At 35.7% G+C, this 21,798-nt stretch overlaps 1 protein-coding gene across 2 annotated transcripts in view; it reads right to left on the bottom strand.

The window, feature by feature from the left end:
• The window catches only part of CAP2 (cyclase associated actin cytoskeleton regulatory protein 2), a 375,422-nt gene that overhangs the window by 76,008 nt on the left and 277,616 nt on the right, over positions 1 to 21,798 (bottom strand). For both annotated transcript variants that reach the window (XM_053714772.1, XM_053714773.1), the window contains 2 exons: positions 20,028 to 20,171; positions 2,729 to 2,814 (listed from right to left, as the gene is read on the bottom strand). In XM_053714772.1, coding sequence (XP_053570747.1) covers positions 2,729 to 2,814; positions 20,028 to 20,171 — 230 coding nt within the window. The remainder of the gene's footprint in view (positions 1 to 2,728; positions 2,815 to 20,027; positions 20,172 to 21,798) is intronic.

Here is a 21,798-nt window from a genome sequence, read left to right as displayed (position 1 = left end):
ACATAAAATGTATTTCCCCATAGGAATCAATGCTTTTTGGCAGGTGTTAGACTTTTTTTCAGCTGGCTCTCCCCGTTGATTCCTATGGCAAAATCGTGCACGAGCACGTTACACCAGCTCACCGCTAATGTAAGCAGCGCTAGTATTGGAGTGCGGTAAGGAGTAAAATTTTGCTCAACGCTCACTTCTTGTCTGGGTTGTAAAAACCCATAATACCAGCGCTGTCTGTAAGTGAGCGGTGAGCATAAACTGCTCGTTAGCACCGCACAGTCTCTAACGCCAAACTCGTAATCTAGCCGACTGTTTGTATGATCATCTGGTATTAGCTATAAAGGAAGCCTGGACTTAAATGGGGTTTCACGCTACCTCGGCCGCTGGCAGCATAGTGACAGATGTTTGAAAACAAAACGTGTACAAAAGTCCAGGTTATGATTAAGTGTTACCTATTTCAGACCCATAGGACTATCTTAAGATCTTATCAAGTGTTGATATCTACTGACTGTTATCTGGTGTACTGTTTCCCATATCATATTTTAAGGCAAAAAATAAATAAATTACAATGCTAGTTCAGACCCTCCTAGAGCACCTTCTGAAGAGATGAACATATGAAAAGTATATACATATATGGATTCCATGTATAGGAGTGTTAGACATATTGACCAGAAATATCAATCTATCAAAGTGCATACCCTAGTCCCTATTAAGATAAATAACAATAACATTCAACTGTATGCACCATACAATAACCACTAATAGGTACCCGCTAGTCAATTATTTTAAACTTTGTAGTAAGAAGGATAATATAAAGGTAAACTTCAGTCTTGTAGAATTGTCCATTATATCCGGCTCAGAGATTTCATACTGTTCAGGATGATATAGTGTGAGGCAAGGTCAATGGCTCAGTCTATGCACAATCTGCCCGGCAAACTGTGAAGGCAGGTTCCATTGTGCAGGAGACAGTCGACCAACTCCTCTCCTGCTAGTATCAGGTGCAGGAGAAATACTGGGATGATATGAACCCTTATACTTGGGGTGAAGTCGCCTAATGACTTGGGAACAATCCTGCCAGACCATTGCCGTGCTTGTTTCCCTGTCCCCATCAACACAGGGTCAGGACTGTATTTTTCACTCGCTTCTCTTGCAGCGAATGGGTACTTAGAGATATAGATTACCTTAAAAGTTGCCAAAGTAACGCCTACCCACTGAGTCGACTGCCCTTTTCTGTATTGGGGAGTGAATCGAGTAGGTTCTGCACTGTCTAGCTGTATGAGCGCTGGGTGGTAGATCTGTCCGGACATCTGGTGCTCCTTAGGTAGGTATGTCTCCGAAGCGTGAGAAATGTTTGCGGTCTCACTGTATCCAATAGAGACCTGGGTGTCAGTGCTCAGATTACAAGGTTCTATAGGGGTAGTAATATTCAGCTGTGGTCCGGCGCCATCTTGAGCCGCATGCCACATATGTAGTTTCCCAAACCACTGTGTAATTAGTGTGCGTAGTTCAGACAGGTGGTCTCTCAGCAAGTCGCATAGTTCTTCCTTGAGTGCTCCTACCACCATTATTGTTAGGAAAGGGTATCATATAAGGGTTCCTTCTTCAGAGTTACCATCCTCAATGCCAGCTACTGTTACCTCGTGTCCGAGACAAACGTCTCCCTCACCAGCAGAAAGATGGCCACTCACAAGGATCTCGGCAAAGGGTGCCACAGGATTCTGCAGAATTTATTTACTTGCCACTATCTCTTAACCTGCAATTTTGTAATGTAAAGTATATGGGCTAGTTGGTGACTTGTGACTATAAATTAGGCTGGGCTGAACGGCCAAATATATGATTATTTGCAGTATATAGCCGGAGCTATGTCATTGTGCTCTGCCCCCCGCAATATTTATTTTTAATAAAGGTTTTAACTATATATTTACTGTAAGTATTTCACATTCCAATGTTCTTCACATAGGGGAATATGTTCTTTATATTTATAAATAGATATTCTTTTATATATATATATATATATATATATATATATATGTTTATCTATCTGTATGTCTGTCTACCTATAGTTTATATTGATATATATTTTACTAAATAAACATTAGATATACATAGAAATATGTATTTATGAAAAAATAGAAAATGTTTTGCTATGTGAAGAATATTAGAACGTGAAATATTAATGTTTCATGTCTGATTTGCAAGACTCTTTGCATGCGTTGGGTTAGCCCTGGGACAATAACTTTTTATTTAAACTTGTAATATGCGCGCTACCTGACGCGCGTAAAAAGCTTACTTCTAGCTGAGTTAACGCGAACAGAATCGCAAAATACGGCTACACTCGTAATCTAGCCCTAAATAGCATAAATATATATATGGTCTGAGGAAGGGGAGTCTTGTTTCCTGAAATGTCACCAAATAAAACTCTAAATTTGACTAAATCCAGTGAGTGTGGATCCTTTGATACTCTATCCATGCCAACATCCTGACACCTTGGTAGCTGCCCCTGTACAGTGAGAGTGCAAATCCACTGTTATATATATATATATATATATATATATATATATACATACACATACAGATATATATATATATATATATATATATATATATATACACACACACACACATATATATACACACTTGTACACAAACACTTAAAATACTCTTTTAATTATGTCTAATGTTGTTTTAAGGCTCCATCTATCAGCATTCAAGATAACAAAATCAAATGTAAACTTACGTGTTTTTGTAATCTTTTAATACCCTGTTTGTGTAAAAGGTAGCAGCGTCCATCATTTCTTTGACATAGGGACCAGGTTTTGGGGCCTACAAATACAAGGTGAGTAGGAAATTAATGAGACAGCAAGTTGCAGATTATGCCAGAGTACACTGTGACAAACAGCAACACACGTACACAGGTACACAGGCTTCAGGCATAACTCTTACAATTTAAAGGAACACTAAAGTCAAAATTAAACTTTCATGATTCAGACAGAGCATGCAATTGTAAAAAAACTTTCCAATTCATTTCCATTATCAAAATGTGCACAATTTTTTTATGCACACTGTCTGAGGCACCATCTCCTAATATGCATTTTGTGATTGGCTGATGACTGTCACATGATTCAGGAGAAAGAAAAATTAAATTAACTTTGAAATTAGTGAGAGAAAAAACTACTACTCAGTTTTTAATTCAGACTGAGGGGTCGATTTAAGAAGTTGCGAATGCAGCTGTTTCCACGCGAGCCTTCAGGCTCGCCGGAAACAAAAGTTAAGAATCAGCGGTCGGGGTGATTGACACCCTTTGCTAGCCGTCGATTGGCCGTGAATGTGCAGGGGCGGCATTGCACAAGCTTTTCACTAGAAATGCTTGTGCAATGTTAAATGCCGACAGTGGACTCGCTTACATTGAGCAGTTAAAAATGGAGCCATAAGCTATCGAAGCGGCCGACAGCTAAAAGTAATTTACGGCTCTATTTTAGTACCAGGTTTCCATTGAAAAGGTTTCCGCTTTGCGTGCGGTTGCTCTTTTCGTGAAGGTGTAAGCTAGCTGGATTTCTAAAACATTAATAGGTTACAATGGTAACCCGACCTTACACTACACTCGATCGCATATACGGCGCAGCATACATATGTGGCGCCGTATATTTTACCCTTCACTCGCTGTTAGAATAAAATCAAACAACTAATACATGCGCGATATCTACCTCTCAACCACAACCCCCACCGCAATAACTAATGTATTAACCCCTAATCCGCCAACCCCCATACCGCAAAGTATCTATCAAAGTTATTAACCCCTAAACCCCTAAACCGCCATCCCCCCACAAAGCCCCCTAAATTAACCCCATTACATAAATTAAAATAATCCTAAATTACAATTAAAATAAAAAAGCTAACATTACTTAAAAAATAAAAAAACTAAGGTTAAATTAAGATAAAATCACGGAAAATAAAAAAGTCTAACATTACATAAAAAAAATAAACAAAATTATCAAAAATTTAAAAATTAAACCTAATCCCTATGAAAATAAAAAAGCCCCCCCAAAATAAAAACACCCCCTAATCTAATACTAAACTAAAAGGGCCTATTGTAGGGCATTGCCCTAAGTTAAATAGCTCTTTTACCTTTAAAAAAACTATGTTCCCCCTAACAGTAAAACCCCCCACCCACCAAACCCCCCAAAATAAAAAAGCTAAGGCTAAAAAATCCTAAACTACCCATTGCCCCTAAAGGGGCATTTGTATGGGCATTGCCCTTAAAAGGGTATTCAGCTCTTTTACTGCCCTTAAAAGGGAATTCAGCTCTTTTTCAGCGCCCAAATCCCTAATCTAAATAATAATTTTTTTAAAAAAAAGCCTAACTCTAACCCCCAGATAGGTACTTACAGTTCCTGAAGTCCGGCGGTGAAGTTTTCTTCCAAGTGGCGACCTCTTTTATCTTCATCCAGGACCACAGAACTGAAGACAAGCGACCGTGGAACCATGGAGCGTGGAGGATCCTCTTCGTACAATCGCTGCCGTACACTGAATAGTGAATTTAAGGTATGCGATTATATATGGCGTCCCTTGCATTCCTATTGGCTGATTTGATTGTTCATATAGGAAATCAATTCAGTAGCTCTCATCCTATTGGCTGATTTGAATTGGAAGAATCAAATCAGCCAATAGGAATGCAAGGGACGCCATATATAATCGCGTACCTTAAAGTCTCTATTCAGTGTACGGCGACGATCGTAAGAAGAGGATCTTCCATGCTCCATGGTTCCGCAGTCGCTGGTCTTCAGTTCCGTGGTCGCAGATCTTCAATTCCGCGGTCCTGGATGAAGATAGAAGAGGTCGCCACTTGGAAGAAAACTTCACTTCCGGACTTCAGGAACAGTGAGTACCTATCTGGGGGTTAGATTTAGGCTTTTTTTAAATTTTTTTTTAGATTAGGGATTTGGGTGCTGAAAAAGTGCTGAATGCCCTTTTAAGGGCAGTAAAAGAGCTAAATGCCCTTTTAAGGGCAATGCCCATACAAATGCCCCTTTAAGAGCAATGGATAGTTTAGGATTTTTTAGTGTTGTTTTTTTTATTTTGGGGGGTTTGGTGGGTGAGGGGTTTTACTGTTGTAGGAATTTAGTTTTTTTTAAAGGTAAAAGAGCTGTTTAACTTAGGGCAATGCCCTACAAAAGGCCCTTTAAGGGCTATTGGTAGTTTAGTATTAGATTAGGGGGTGTTTTTATTTTGGGGAGGCTTTTTTTATTTTCATAGGGATTAGGTTTAATTTTTAAATTTTTGATAATTTTCTTTATTATTTTATGTAATGTTAGACTTTTTTATTTTCTGTAATTTCAACTTAATTTAAACTTAGCTTTTTTTATTTTTCAAGTTATGTTAGCTTTTTTATTTTAATTGTAATTTAGGATTATTTTAATTTATGTAATGGGGTTAATTTAGCGGGTGTTAGGTTAGGGGGCTTAGTGATTAGTTATTTGCGTTGTGGGATTAGGGGATAATAGAATTAATAGATAGTCTCCGTTGTGGGGGTATTGCGGATAAGGGGTTAATAGATTTAATAGATAGTTTGCATTGTGGGGTATGGCAGTTTAGAGGTTAATACATTTATTATAAGTTGTGATGTGGGGGGGATGGCACAGCCTCCGACAGTGTATTTACGGTTTGTGCGGGCATTGGAAACCGGGTATAATTTAAAGATTAGTATGGGACACGATAATGTTTTCGGCAGCCAGAGTCCGGTTGCCGAAATTGGGTTATAACGGGCCGTTGGAAGCAGTCGATAAACGATATTGCTTCCGACAACATATTTATCGGTTAGCGAGTGTACGCAAACGGAATTACGGCTCAATGGAAACGAGCCCCGCATTAGGTTTAGTATCCCTTTAAAGGGACAGTCTACACCAAAATTGTTCTTATTTGAAAAGATAGATAATTCTTTTATTACCCATTCCCCGTTTTTTCATAACCAACACAGTTATATTAATATACTTTTTACCTCTGTGATTACCCTGTATCTAAGCCTTTGCAGACAGCCTCCTTATCTAAGTGCCTTTGACAGACATGCAGTGTAGTCAATCAGTGAAGACTCCCAAATAACTTCACGGGAGTGAGCACAATGTTATCTATATGACACATGTGAACTAGCACAGTCTAACTGTGAAAAACTTTCAAAATGCTCTGAGCTAGGAGGCGGTTTTCAACTGTTTAGAAATCAGTTTGAGACAAGCTAGGTTTAACTTTTTAAAAATACCACCAAGGGAACAAAGCAAATTTGATGATAAAAGTAAATTGGAAAGTTGTTTAAAATTGCATGCCCTATCTGAATCATGAAAGTTTAGTTTTGAGTAGACTGTCCCTTTAAGCCTCTTTATTTTTCCCAGCCAATGCAATAGAACACATTCTCATCAACTTTTTTTTTATTCAGACTTTACAATAATGACCAAATATATACAGGATGTATATTTAACATTTACTTTTCTGTAGATACTACATCTGGGCCCAGAACATGATCATCGAAAGGTACATTTGGTTCAGGTATCTTATAAAAATTGTTTTAATGTGCAACTCTGTTTAAGGAACATTGTGCTAAGATGGCATTTAAAAATGTAGGTTATTTTAAAATGTATTTCAGTATTTTTTGTTTCTCTGACAACAGAACTGTCAGTCAATTAACATTAATAAATAAATATCAGTTAATAAAGTATTTTAAATGTATGTTTTTAAGTTTAAATTTAAGTTTTAACATAACTTTTCATGAAAAAATGCTTTCAACATTTTTAAATGCTGGTCTATTGTATACAGGGTAGAAAACGTCCCTAGTGGAGTATAGTAGCCTTAAAAAATAATAATAAAAATATATATATTAAAAAAAAAAAATCCATAGCACTGTTGGCCCCAAGCGGAAACTGCTGCTTATCCAATCATCAGGCATGGCACATGACTCAGCTGGATAACTTGTGCTGCTGATTGGCTCAGCAGTGGATGCTGCTCTGAACCAGAATAAGAGCATTTAATTTTTCAACTATTATGCCCCTTTAAACTTTAATTTTGTTGTTTCTTTTTTAATAAAACAAGTGAAGTAAAAGAGCTATAAATTTCAACTGAAACTAATACAGCTGTATCAGTTAAGTGCTTCCTACTAATGCTTACTGGCCGATAGGCTCTTCCTGCTGATGCTCATTGTTGGACTGGTTCCTTCTGTTTATACTTTTTGGTTAAAGGGGCATGAAACCCAAAAATGTATTTCCTGATTAAGCCAGAATATACAATGTTTAGGTTCCCAATGTACTTCTATTATCAACTTTCTCATGGTATTCTTTGTATGTGCATGTCGGTTGCACTATATGGCAGGAAAAAGTGTTGCCCTCTAGTGCGCTTGCAAATGTATAACATTATTGTAAAACTAGTGCTATATAGTGCTGTTGATGTGTGCACGCTCCTAAGCTTACCACACTGTTTTTCAACAAAGGATACCAAGAGGACGAAGAAAATTTGATAATAGAATTAAATTGGAAAGTTGTTTTAAATGGCATGCTCTAGCTGAATCATGAAATAATATGTCTGTGTTCATGTCCCTTGAACAGGGGTCAGCAACCTTGGGCCCCCAGATGTTTTAGAACTACATTTTCCATGATGCTCAGATAGCCTAAAGAGTGTCTCAGCATCATGGGCATTGGGAAATGTAGTTCTAAAGTATCTGGGGGACCAAGGTTGCTGACCCCTGCTTTAAAAGATATATTCTTCCGGCTAATAATCAGTGAGTATTAGAAGAATATACATATAAGTCAGTGAGAAATAGTAGGATATATATATATATGTCAGTGAGCATTAGTAGGATGTACATTTATGTCAGCGAACATTAGTAGGATGCACATATAAGTCAGTGAGCATTATGATGTACATATAAGTCAGCGAGCATTAGTAAGATGTATTTTAAAGTCAGCGAGCATTAGGATGTACATATATGTCAGTGAGCATTAGAATGTACATATAAGTCAGTGAGGATTAGTAGGATGTACAAATATGTTAGTTAGCATTGGGATCTACATAAGAGTCAGTGAGCATTAGGATGTACATATACGTAAGTGAGCATTAAGATGTAAATATAAGTCAGTGAGCATTAGGATGTAAATATATGTCAGTAAGGATTAGTAGGATGCACATATATGTCAGTGAGCATTGGGATCTACATATAAGTCAGTGAGCATTAGGATGTCAATATAAGTCAGTGAGCATTAGTAGGATGTACATATAAGTCAGTGAGCATTGCGATCTACATATAAGTCAGTGAGCATTAGGATGTACATATAAGTCAGTGAGCATTAGTAGGATGTACATATAAGTCAGTGAGTATTGGGATGTACATATAAGTCAGTGAGCATTGGGATCTACATATAAGTCAGTGAGCATTAGGATGTACATATAAGTCAGTGAGCATTAGTAGGATGTACATATAAGTCAGTGAGCATTAGGATGTACATATAAGTCAGTGAGCATTAGTAGGATGTACATATAAGTCAGTGAGCATTAGGATGTACATATAAGTCAGTGAGCATTAGGATGTACATATAAGTCAGTGAGCATTAGTAGGATGTACATATAAGTCAGTGAGCATTAGGATGTACATATAAGTCAGTGAGCATTAGTAGGATATACATATAAGTCAGTGAGCATTAAGATGTACATATAAGTCAGTGAGCATTATGATGTACATATAAGTCAGTGAGCATTAGTAGGATGTACATATAAGTCAGTGAGCATTAGTAGGATGTAGATATAAATCAGTGAGCATTAGTATGTACATATAAGTCAGCGAGCATTAGGATGCACATATATGTCAGTGAGGTTTAGTAGGATGTACATATATGTTAGTGAGCATTGGGATCTACATATGAGTCAGTGAGCATTAGGATGTACATATAAGTAAGTGAGCAATAGTAGTAGGATGTACATATAAGTCTGCGAGCATTAGGATATAAATATATGTCAGTGAGGATTAGTACAATGTACATATATGTCAGTGAGCATTAGGATGTACATATAAGTCAGTGAGCATTAGTAGGATCTACATATAAATCAGCGAGCATTAGGATGTACATATAAGTCAGCGAGCATTAGGATGTACATATAAGTCAGTGAGCATTAGTAGGATGTGCATATAAGTCAGGGAGCATTAGGATATAAATATATTTTAGTGAGCATTAGTAGGATGTACATATAAGTCAGTGAGCATTAGGATATAAATATATGTCAGTGAGGATTAGTAGGATATACATATAAATCAGCGAGCATTAGGATGTACATATATGTCAGTGAGTATTAGTAGGATGTACATGTAAGTCAGCGAGCATTAGGATATAAATATATGTCAGTGAGGATTAGTAGGATGTACATATAAATCAGTGAGGATTAGGATGTACATATATGTCAGTGAGTATTAGTAGGAAGTACATATAAGTCAGTGAGCATTAGTAGGATGTCACCACCCGATCTTACCGCGAGATCTCGATAACACCTTTCTCCTCTGTCAGCTGTCAAAACAGTTTACATCCAAGCATTCAGCGCCTCAACGCGTTTCCCCGCCTCCTCTGGCGGCTTTCTCAAGAGTACCAAATGCTTGCTACAGGCTCCTATTTATACCAATGCGATAATAGTGCCTCCTGCTGTCAAAAAGTGTCTCTTTACAGAAGAAGCTAAACTTCATTTGATATTGTACTTTTGTCTCAGCTTCGGGCATTTCACCTAACTATTACGGTACAAAGTATATCACATTATCCACAAATAGACAACAATTGAAACATCATATATATTGCTTACAATTGCATTATTCAATATCCATTAAAAACACCGATTTAAAATAAAAATAAAAATGAAAACACTCTTAGAATAAAAACCATTATTTTAGTGATTGACATTGTGCATAAAAGCATTCATTGGTATAGCAATTAATTTGCTAATTTTTTAATGTTTATTATTAAGGAAATAATTTTGATTTTAAATCAATTTTGGAAATTAATTTATTAGATTGACGTGTACATATAAGCATACAGTTGAAATGCTTTTTTAAAAAAATAAAAAAATTTTTGGTGCAAATTAATTGCTATACCAATGAATGCTTTTATGCACAATGTCAATCACTAAAATAATGGTTTTTATTCTAAGAGTGTTTTCATTTTTATTTTTATTTTAAATCGGTGTTTTTAATGGATATTGAATAATGCAATTGTAAGCAATATATATGATGTTTCAATTGTTGTCTATTTGTGGATAATGTGATATACTTTGTACCGTAATAGTTAGGTGAAATGCCCGAAGCTGAGACAAAAGTACAATATCAAATGAAGTTTAGCTTCTTCTGTAAAGAGACACTTTTTGACAGCAGGAGGCACTATTATCGCATTGGTATAAATAGGAGCCTGTAGCAAGCATTTGGTACTCTTGAGAAAGCCGCCAGAGGAGGCGGGGAAACGCGTTGAGGCGCTGAATGCTTGGATGTAAACTGTTTTGACAGCTGACAGAGGAGAAAGGTGTTATCGAGATCTCGCGGTAAGATCGGGTGGTGACGTCACACGCCGAGTCTGGCAAAGGAAACAGCCGCGAGTTAAACACCGGAATACTCCTCTATCTTTGAATTTATGTGCTTGATAAATTTGGAATCTTGTGAGTAGTTTTTATTTACGTGTCAATAAATGGTGTTGTTGGATCTCACACTATTGCAGTTCCCTTTTCTTTTTGCGCTCTAGATCTTCCCTACTTTGAATCATTTTACTCGGCTGCAGGACAAACAGCCAACCTTCTGTGAGCAGCAGTTTGAAAGGAGACTGAACAGTGTGTAACGCTGGAGGACATTTGTTACACTTGACATAATATAAACTTATGGACATAACAGACATTCCATCAGTAAGAACATTGACTAATTGTTTAAGTTCCTAAGTGTGCACTATTATTGTAAATATATTGATTCCCTTTTTTAGCTAATCATAATTTAGGTGGAGATAAGCGCTTCTAGTCCTATATATCTATTGTACTTGTTTTTGTTCTCTTTAGGAGCAGCTGTTTTCTAACTTAAAATATGAGCAGTTTGGCGTTTAGATCTAATAGAAAAAGGTCATTTGATCTATTGAGTGAGGTGGAACCACCCACAGGTGAGAGTGATCCCACTTTAATATTGAAACAATATGAAAAACTATTAATACAGGATGCAAAAGACTGGCAGGATATTATTCTATTGGAAAATTACATCAAACATAATATTATTCCCAGAGGGTTAAGATTACTTAAGAAACCTGCATTTGCATTAGATGAGGTAGAGTTCATGTCAGAGTGGGAATCTATTTTAGATATGTGTTCAATTAATTTAATAAAGTTACTCATTAGATATAGAGAAAGTAGATTGGAAAAAACTCAGATTGAAATAAGTAAAATTGAGGATAAAATGGAAACACTACTTTATCAATGATGAATTAAAAACGTTATATAATAATATTATTAAAGGTGTGGAACAACTAACTAAAGAATTAATTACCTCCAAAGCAAATAAATTAAAACGTGACCAATGTGACTACAATAATGATCAGAAATATAACTGGAAAACGAAAACAGGGAGAATTAATTTTTACACAGGGAATAAGAAAAATGGAGGAAATAGTAGAGAGATATTTAATAGTGCAGAAAAAGAAAAAGTAAAAGATACTAATAAACCGGGAAATGAACATATAGATAATAAGTCTTTGGATAATGCACCAAAGAAAAAAGGAAATGAGTTTGGATATAAAAATAAAAAATCAGGAAATAGAGAAAAGAACAATAAAGAATCAGATACTAGTTATCAAAATAGATTTGAAGTATTACAGGCACCTGATAGGGATATGTATAATAATGAGGGAGCAAGACCAAGAATTAACAATAGTGGATACAATAATAGAACCCCTGTGATCCCTTTTCAGTCCCCAAGGAACATGACCAGGTGGAAAGCTGATGCAGATTCTTGGAGGGAACAGAGATGGGAACAGAATCAATACCCCAGGGGAGACAGATACTGGGGGGAGGGGAACTATGTGAGGGAACAGGAGCGACAACACAGGAAAAGAAGATTCAGTCAAAACGGGGATGCAGAGGGGGAAGAAAGAAACAATCAAAAAAGTGCAAGGTGGAATTAAAGAATCAAAATCAAGCCAGTATTTATAATTTATCCAAGTATCCATTGGATGATAGTTCACTTACCCTTTTAAGCAGAGGATTATCTTTTGCCCCTAATAAAAGTATTGATAAATTCCAAGTCTATATCGACTTTCAAAGATTCATTAGAAATATCACACTAAAAAGTTTTTTTGCAAATAAGGAGACTAAATATGCAGAGAAACATAAGGGAATTCTGATGGGGGATGATGTAAATGCTCTAGAATCCCTAAATGCACTACAAGAAGAATCCAATATGGAACTAAGTAGTGAAATGGAAAATGATATCTGCATCCATAGTGACAAGAAAAAACAGTCTACCTTCTATCCAACTTATGCCCAAGGAGAATATATTAAAACCTTTAAAAACCTAGTGGAAAAAGATTTGGAGAAAATAAATCTAAACACAGAGAGAGCTGATAATTTGACTAAAAGTGAGAGAGTGAGCTTGAAGAAACTGATAGATAACACAAATATAAGTATCCGCCCTGCAGATAAGGGCGGGGGTATTGTTATCCAGGATAGGGAAATATATATATTGGAAGCATTACGCTTGCTAGGGGATATTGAAACTTATAATAAATTAAAAAATGATCCAACTAATATATTTTTGAAAGACCTTGAAACATTGTTGAGATATGGTTTGGATGAAAAAATATTAACTAATGATGAATTTAAATTTTTATATCAAGATCATCCAAAAATTGCAACAATGTACCATTTACCGAAAATACATAAAACACTAATAAATCCACCCGGTAGGCCCATAGTCTCTGGGATTGATTCCCTCACAGCAAATGTTTCTAGCTATGTCGATTATTTCCTAAACCCACTAGTTTTAGATCTAAAATCGCATTTAAAGGATAGTATACATCTAATACATGAATTAAAGAATGTCGAGTGGAAAGAAGGGATGTACCTAATTACATGTGATGTTGCATCCCTCTACACTATAATTAGACATGATTTAGGTATAGAGGCTTGTAAGTATTATTTAGTTAAAAAGGGTACGTTCCCAAACAAACAAATACAATTCCTTGAAAAATGTATCAGATATGTGTTAGAGCATAACTATTTTTTATTTGATAAAACATTTTACCATCAAAAATGCGGTACAGCGATGGGGACGAAATTCGCCCCATCATATGCAAATCTGTTCATGGGATTGTTTGAGGATAGATTAATTTGGAATGAAGATAATATTTATAAGGAACAGATTGTATTTTATAAGCGCTTCATTGATGATGTGTTTATGATTTGGGGAGGGTCTGAGGATGAAGCCAATAAGTTTTTAGAGAATTTAAATTCGAATGAGTATAATGTAAATTTGGTTAGCAATATTCAAACACAATCCATTGATTTTTTAGATTTAAGTATATTTATAGAAAATAATGAAATTTTAACCAAAAATTTTAGAAAAGATGTAGACAGTAATGGTCTGCTCCATGCGAAAAGTGGGCATTATAGTAAGTGGATAAAAAATATCCCTAAAAGCCAATTCACAAGAATCAGGCGCAACTGTTCTAAAATTACTGATTACAAACAAGAGGCGGATATTTTGTGTAAAAAATTTGTTTCAAGATCCTATAATGAGGCAGACCTTTCTAAAATAATGTCTGCTGTTGAAATGGAAGATAGGGAAAAGTTACTTATGAATAAGAAAAAATCGACAGATGAAAATAAAAATCCACCAACAGTAAAATTTATAACTCAATATGGGGAGGGAGTGAATAAAGTAAAAGGGGTCCTTAATAAATACTGGTCGGTGCTAACAAGTGATCCGTTATTGAATAAAGTACTTGACAGTAAACCTAACTTGGTTTTTAAAAAGAATACTAATTTAAAGAATTTAGTTGCCCCAAGTAAACTTAGAGATGGAAATAAAATAAATAGAGACTTGAAAACCAATACCCAAAAAATTTTTTTGAAACTTAATGGGACATATAAATGTAATAAATCTCGCTGCCCAATGTGCAAGAATATCAGTTCACAGAGATCAATAATTAAATCTAATACAACGGGGCATGAATTTAAAGTAAAAATTTTTATCACCTGTAAAAGCGTGTATGTAGTATATTTATTAGAATGTGGGTGTGGCCTGCAATATGTGGGCAGGACCAAAAGAATTCTATCAAAAAGATTTAGTGAGCATTTCGCAAATATTAAAAAACCCCTTTTAAAATATAGTGTCCCAAGACATTTCGCAGAAAAACATAATTGTGATCCTTCTAGTCTGACCATTAAGGGGATAGAAATTGTTCCTAAAGACCCTATGGGAGGTGATCGCCTACTAAAATTGAGAAGGAGGGAAACCTTTTGGATCCACAAATTAGGCACTCTAGCTCCCAAAGGTTTGAATGTAGATATAGACATCACAGCTTTTATATAGTGTCCGAAAATTCATATGAAAGGCATATAATAGTATTTATCTTCTCTTTTTTAACATTTTAGAGTTCGTAAACATCATTAAATTTTTTTAGATGAACTAATTTAATACTATTTTAATGTTTATTATTAAGGAAATAATTTTGATTTTAAATCAATTTTGGAAATTAATTTATTAGATTGACGTGTACATATAAGCATACAGTTGAAATGCTTTTTTAAAAAAATAAAAAAATTTTTGGTGCAAATTAATTGCTATACCAATGAATGCTTTTATGCACAATGTCAATCACTAAAATAATGGTTTTTATTCTAAGAGTGTTTTCATTTTTATTTTTATTTTAAATCGGTGTTTTTAATGGATATTGAATAATGCAATTGTAAGCAATATATATGATGTTTCAATTGTTGTCTATTTGTGGATAATGTGATATACTTTGTACCGTAATAGTTAGGTGAAATGCCCGAAGCTGAGACAAAAGTACAATATCAAATGAAGTTTAGCTTCTTCTGTAAAGAGACACTTTTTGACAGCAGGAGGCACTATTATCGCATTGGTATAAATAGGAGCCTGTAGCAAGCATTTGGTACTCTTGAGAAAGCCGCCAGAGGAGGCGGGGAAACGCGTTGAGGCGCTGAATGCTTGGATGTAAACTGTTTTGACAGCTGACAGAGGAGAAAGGTGTTATCGAGATCTCGCGGTAAGATCGGGTGGTGACGTCACACGCCGAGTCTGGCAAAGGAAACAGCCGCGAGTTAAACACCGGAATACTCCTCTATCTTTGAATTTATGTGCTTGATAAATTTGGAATCTTGTGAGTAGTTTTTATTTACGTGTCAATAAATGGTGTTGTTGGATCTCACACTATTGCAGTTCCCTTTTCTTTTTGCGCTCTAGATCTTCCCTACTTTGAATCATTTTACTCGGCTGCAGGACAAACAGCCAACCTTCTGTGAGCAGCAGTTTGAAAGGAGACTGAACAGTGTGTAACGCTGGAGGACATTTGTTACACTTGACATAATATAAACTTATGGACATAACAGACATTCCATCAGTAAGAACATTGACTAATTGTTTAAGTTCCTAAGTGTGCACTATTATTGTAAATATATTGATTCCCTTTTTTAGCTAATCATAATTTAGGTGGAGATAAGCGCTTCTAGTCCTATATATCTATTAGTAGGATGTACATATAAGTCAGTGAGCATTAGTAGGATGTACATATAAGTCAGTGAGCATTAGTAGGATGTACATATAAGTCAGTGAGCATTAGTAGAATGTACATATAAGTCAGTGAGCATTAGTAGGCTGTACATATAAGTCAGTGAGCATTAGTAGGATCTACATATAAATCAGCGAGCATTAGGATGTACATATAAGTCAGCGAGCATTAGGATGTACATATAAGTCAGTGAGCATTAGTAGGATGTACATATAAGTCAGTGAGCATTAGTAGGATGTACATATAAGTCAGTGAGCATTAGGATGTACATATAAGTCAGTGAGTATTAGGATGTACATATAAGTCAGTGAGCATTAGTAGGATGTACATATAAGTCAGTGAGCATTAAGATGTACATATAAGTCAGTGAGCATTATGATGTACATATAAGTCAGTGAGCATTAGTAGGATGTACATATAAGTCAGTGAGCATTAGTAGGATGTACATATAAAACAGTGAGCATTAGTATGTACATATAAGTCAGCGAGCATTAGGATGTACATATATGTCAGTGAGGATTAGTAGGATGTACATATATGTTAGTGAGCATTGGGATCTACATATGAGTCAGTGAGCATTAGGATGTACATATAAGTAAGTGAGCAATAGTAGTAGGATGTACATATAAGTCTGCGAGCATTAGGATATAAATATATGTCAGTGAGGATTAGTACGATGTACATATATGTCAATGAGCATTAGGATGTACATATAAGTCAGTGAGCATTAGGATGTACATATAAGTCAGTGAGCATTAGGATATAAATATATGTCAGTGAGCATTATTAGGATGTACATATAAGTCAGTGAGCATTAGGATATAAATATATGTCAGTGAGGATTAGTAGGATCTACATATAAATCAGCGAGCATTAGGATGTACATATAAGTCAGCGAGCATTAGGATGTACATATAAGTCAGTGAGCATTAGTAGGATGTACATATAAGTCAGTGAGCATTAGTAGGATGTACATATAAGTCAGTGAGCATAAGTAGGAAGTACATATAAGTCAGTGAGCATTAGTAGGATGTACATATAAGTCAGTGAGCATTAGTAGGATGTACATATAAGTCAGTGAGCATTAGTAGTATGTACATATAAGTCAGTGAGCATTAGTAGAATGTACATATAAGTCAGTGAGCATTAGGATGTACATATAAGTCAGTGAGCATTAGGATATAAATATATGTCAGTGAGCATTATTAGGATGTACATATAAGTCAGTGAGCATTAGGATATAAATATATGTCAGTGAGGATTAGTAGGATATACATATAAGTCAGCGAGCATTAGGATGTACATATATGTCAGTGAGTATTAGTAGGATGTACATATAAGTCAGCGAGCATTAGGATATAAATATATGTCAGTGAGGATTAGGATGTACATATAAGTCAGTGAGGATTAGGATGTACATATAAGTCAGTGAGCATTAGTAGGATGTACATATAAGTCAGTGAGCATTAGTAGGATGTACATATAAGTCAGTGAGCATAAGTAGGAAGTACATATAAGTCAGTGAGCATTAGTAGGATGTACATATAAGTCAGTGAGCATTAGTAGGATGTACATATAAGTCAGTGAGCATTAGTAGTATGTACATATAAGTCAGTGAGCATTAGTAGAATGTACATATAAGTCAGTGAGCATTAGTAGGATGTACATATAAGTCAGCGAGCATTAGGATATTAATATATGTCAGTGAGGATTAGTAGGATGTACATATAAGTCAGTGAGGATTAGGATGTACATATATGTCAGTGAGTATTAGTAGGATGTACATATAAGTCAGTGAGCTTTAGTAGGATGTACATATAAGTCAGTGAGCATTAGTAGGATGTACATATAAGTCAGTGAGCATTAGGATGTACATATAAGTCAGTGAGCATTAGGATGTACATATAAGTCAGCGAGCATTAGGATGTACATATATGTCAGTGAGTATTAGTAGGATAGAAAGAGCACAATTTATACTGAGCTGTTAGTTTAAATTGAAATAGCCTTTACTTTTGTATTGAAGCAATACGTTTGGACACATGTTTAAACGCTACTCTTTCATTATGTATGATAGAATATTTTTAAGTGGAATGTTCCTTTAAAGGGACATTAAACCCACATTTTGCCTTTCATGATTTAGAAATAACATGCAATTTTAAACAACTTTCTAATTTACTTCTGTTATATAATTTTATTCATTCATTAGATATCCTTTGTTGAAGAATTAGCAGTGCACATGGGTGAGCCAATCACACGAGGCATCTATGTGCAGCAACCAAACAGCAGCTTCTGAGCCTATCTAGATATGCTTTTCAGCAAAGAATATCAAGAGAATGAAGCAAATTATATAATAGAAGTAAATTGGAAAGTTGTTTAAAATTGCATGTTCTTTCTAAATCAAGAAAGAAAAAAATTGGGTTTCATGTCCCTTTAAGTCTACAGGGAGTGCAGAATTATTAGGCAAATGAGTATTTTGACCACATCATCCTCTTTATGCATGTTGTCTTACTCCAAGCTGTATAGGCTCGAAAGCCTACTACCAATTAAGCTTATTAGGTGATGTGCATCTCTGTAATGAGAAGGGGTGTGGTCTAATGACATCAACACCCTATATCAGGTGTGCATAATTATTAGGCAACTTCCTTTCCTTTGGCAAAATGGGTCAAAAGAAGGACTTGACAGGCTCAGAAAAGTCAAAAATAGTGAGATATCTTGCAGAGGGATGCAGCACTCTTAAAATTGCAAAGCTTCTGAAGCGTGATCATCGAACAATCAAGCGTTTCATTCAAAATAGTCAACAGGGTCGCAAGAAGCGTGTGGAAAAACCAAGGCGCAAAATAACTGCCCATGAACTGAGAAAAGTCAAGCGTGCAGCTGCCAAGATGCCACTTGCCACCAGTTTGGCCATATTTCAGAGCTGCAACATCACTGGAGTGCCCAAAAGCACAAGGTGTGCAATACTCAGAGACATGGCCAAGGTAAGAAAGGCTGAAAGACAACCACCACTGAACAAGACACACAAGCTGAAACGTCAAGACTGGGCCAAGAAATATCTCAAGACTGATTTTTCTAAGGTTTTATAGACTGATGAAATGAGAGTGAGTCTTGATGGGCCAGATGGATGGGCCCGTGGCTTGATTGGTAAAGGGCAGAGAGCTCCAGTCCGACTCAGACGCCAGCAAGGTGGAGGTGGAGTACTGGTTTGGGCTGGTATCATCAAAGATGAGCTTGTGGGGCCTTTTCGTGTTGAGGATGGAGTCAAGCTCAACTCCCAGTCCTACTGCCAGTTTCTGGAAGACACCTTCTTCAAGCAGTGGTACAGGAAGAAGTCTGCATCCTTCAAGAAAAACATGATTTTCATGCAGGACAATGCTCCATCACACGCGTCCAAGTACTCCACAGCTTGGCTGGCAAGAAAGGGTATAAAAGAAGAAAATCTAATGACATGGCCTCCTTGTTCACCTGATCTGAACCCCATTGAGAACCTGTGGTCCATCATCAAATGTGAGATTTACAAGGAGGGAAAACAGTACACCTCTCTGAACAGTGTCTGGGAGGCTGTGGTTACTGCTGCACGCAATGTTGATGGTGAACAGATCAAAACACTGACAGAATCCATGGATGGCAGGCTTTTGAGTGTCCTTGCAAAGAAAGGTGGCTATATTGGTCACTGATTTGTTTTTGTTTTGTTTTTGAATGTCAGAAATGTATATTTGTGAATGTTGAGATGTTATATTGGTTTCACTGGTAAAAATAAATAATTGAAATGGGTATATATTTGTTTTTTGTTAAGTTGCCTAATAATTATGCACAGTAATAGTCACCTGCACACACAGATATCCCCCTAAAATAGCTATAACTAAAAACAAACTAAAAACTACTTCCAAAACTTTTCAGCTTTGATATTAATGAGTTTTTTGGGTTCATTGAGAACATGGTTGTTGTTCAATAATAAAATGAATCCTCAAAAATACAACTTGCCTAATAATTCTGCACTCCCTGTATTTTTACCACCCAAGTTTTGCAGGATACATATGTGTTTCTTATGTTTTGTTTTAGTCCCATACTTTTTCTATTATAATTTATAATAGTTATTTTTTTTATACCTGGTTACATTGCTAGTTACATGTTTTTAAACCAGTTTTCTCTACAATTTAGGATTGCATTATTGTAAATAACTTTATTTTTCTTGTATGTATTTGTAACAGAACAATGTTATGCATTATTTTTTAATAAATAAAACAAATTTACCATTGTAATCCATCCAAGTGCTGGTATACTCTCGCTGATAGCAGAAAGATGGTTAAACATTTTGCTTCCTCGATTTTTCTCTCTATATGTCTGTATTTCTTGGATTTTTTCTGATATGGGCTTCAAAATCAAGGTATCGTCAGCCTACACAGAAACAAAAAAAAAAAAATAATAAAAGTGTTTTGCATAATCAAAGAATGTATTATACTGCTTACAAAACCTGAAAATTGCAGCATGAGATAAGGATTAATCAATGTATCAGTTCACAGGACTAAACAACCTAATATAAAATTAGAGAATGTTTTCGGTAAATCTGCTATATCATTCAACTGAACTCAATGTGAAAAATGTCCCTCAAAGGGTAGGTCTTGACCATTTTTCTATTAAATATAACGTATTCTGAAAGTATTTGCCATCTGTCTGTCATGTTGAATATTTGTTACACTGAATATTTTTAAAGGAACATGAAACCCAAAACTTTCCTTTCACAGATAAAGCATGTGATTTTAAGCAACTTTCCAATTTACTTCTGTTATCTCATTTTATTTATTCTCTTGTTATCCTTAGTTGAAAAGCATACCTAGGTAGGCTCAGGAGCCGCAACGATTTATAGGGAGCTAGCTGCTGATTGGTGCTGCACATAAATGTCTCATATAATTAGTCCACCAGATGTGTTCAGCTAGCTCCAAGTACTGCATTCTGCTCTTTCAACAAAAGATACCAAGAAAATGAAACAAATTTGATAACAGAAGTAATTGAAAAGTTGTTTAAAATTGCACGCTGAATCAGAATTTCTTTTTAGGCTTTATATACCTTTAAACAAAGGCCTAGATTACAAGTGGAACGCAACATTATTAGCGCTATGGCACTCTAACCGCTAGATCACAATCTATAGAACTTAACATTTTTTCACTTCCATATTACAAACTGAAAGTAAAATGTTAGATCTTGAGCGAAGGCCTAGGGCACGCTAACATCTGGATGATGGATACCGTAGGTGCTCTAAATCCCTCACATAATAGACTAATTGGAGTAAGCTGAAATACTCATTTTGGCTATACCTCGAGCTCTAAGCCAAAGGTGTTCTAAGCAGAAGTTCAAATAGTGGAGTTCTTCAATAAGTTCTAAAATATATAATATATATATTTATATTTATTGAAATAAATGTTGAACCATGATTTACAGGGATATAGTATATGACAAGGTGAATGAAAAGGGCTCAAAGATATACATATATATATATATATATATATATTTATATATATACATATATATATGTGTGTGTGTGTATCTGTACAGGTGGCCCTCGGTTTACGATGGTTCAATTTGCGTCGTTTCAGAATAACACCTTTTTTTCAGTCATATGACTGCTATTGAAAAGCACTGAGAAGCAGTATATTGATTAAAAATGTCAGGGTGCCAGGAATCAGACTGAGACGAGAAGTGCAAAAATAATCACACCTTTATTAATAGCAAAAAATAATAAAAAGTCCACAAGTCAAATAACAAGCCAGGAATCAAAACCAGAGCTGGTAGTCAGACGAGCCGAGTCAGGAGCCAAAGCGTGTAGTCAGACGAGCCGGAATCAGGAACAAGGAGAACAGCAGAGTCAGGAACAAGCCAAGGATCAGGAGGGACGTCAGACAGCCAGGTAATACACAGGCGCTCTCAACGCAAGGGCAAAGCATACCGAACAGAGGCCCTTTAAATAGTAAGTGATGACATCACAATTCTGAGACTGCATCCTGTCTCACACTGATGATGTACACCA

Source organism: Bombina bombina, chromosome 5 (assembly GCF_027579735.1).
Source record: "Bombina bombina isolate aBomBom1 chromosome 5, aBomBom1.pri, whole genome shotgun sequence".
Taxonomy (NCBI): Eukaryota; Metazoa; Chordata; class Amphibia; order Anura; family Bombinatoridae; genus Bombina; species Bombina bombina.
This window is presented reverse-complemented; position numbering and strand designations above follow the sequence as displayed.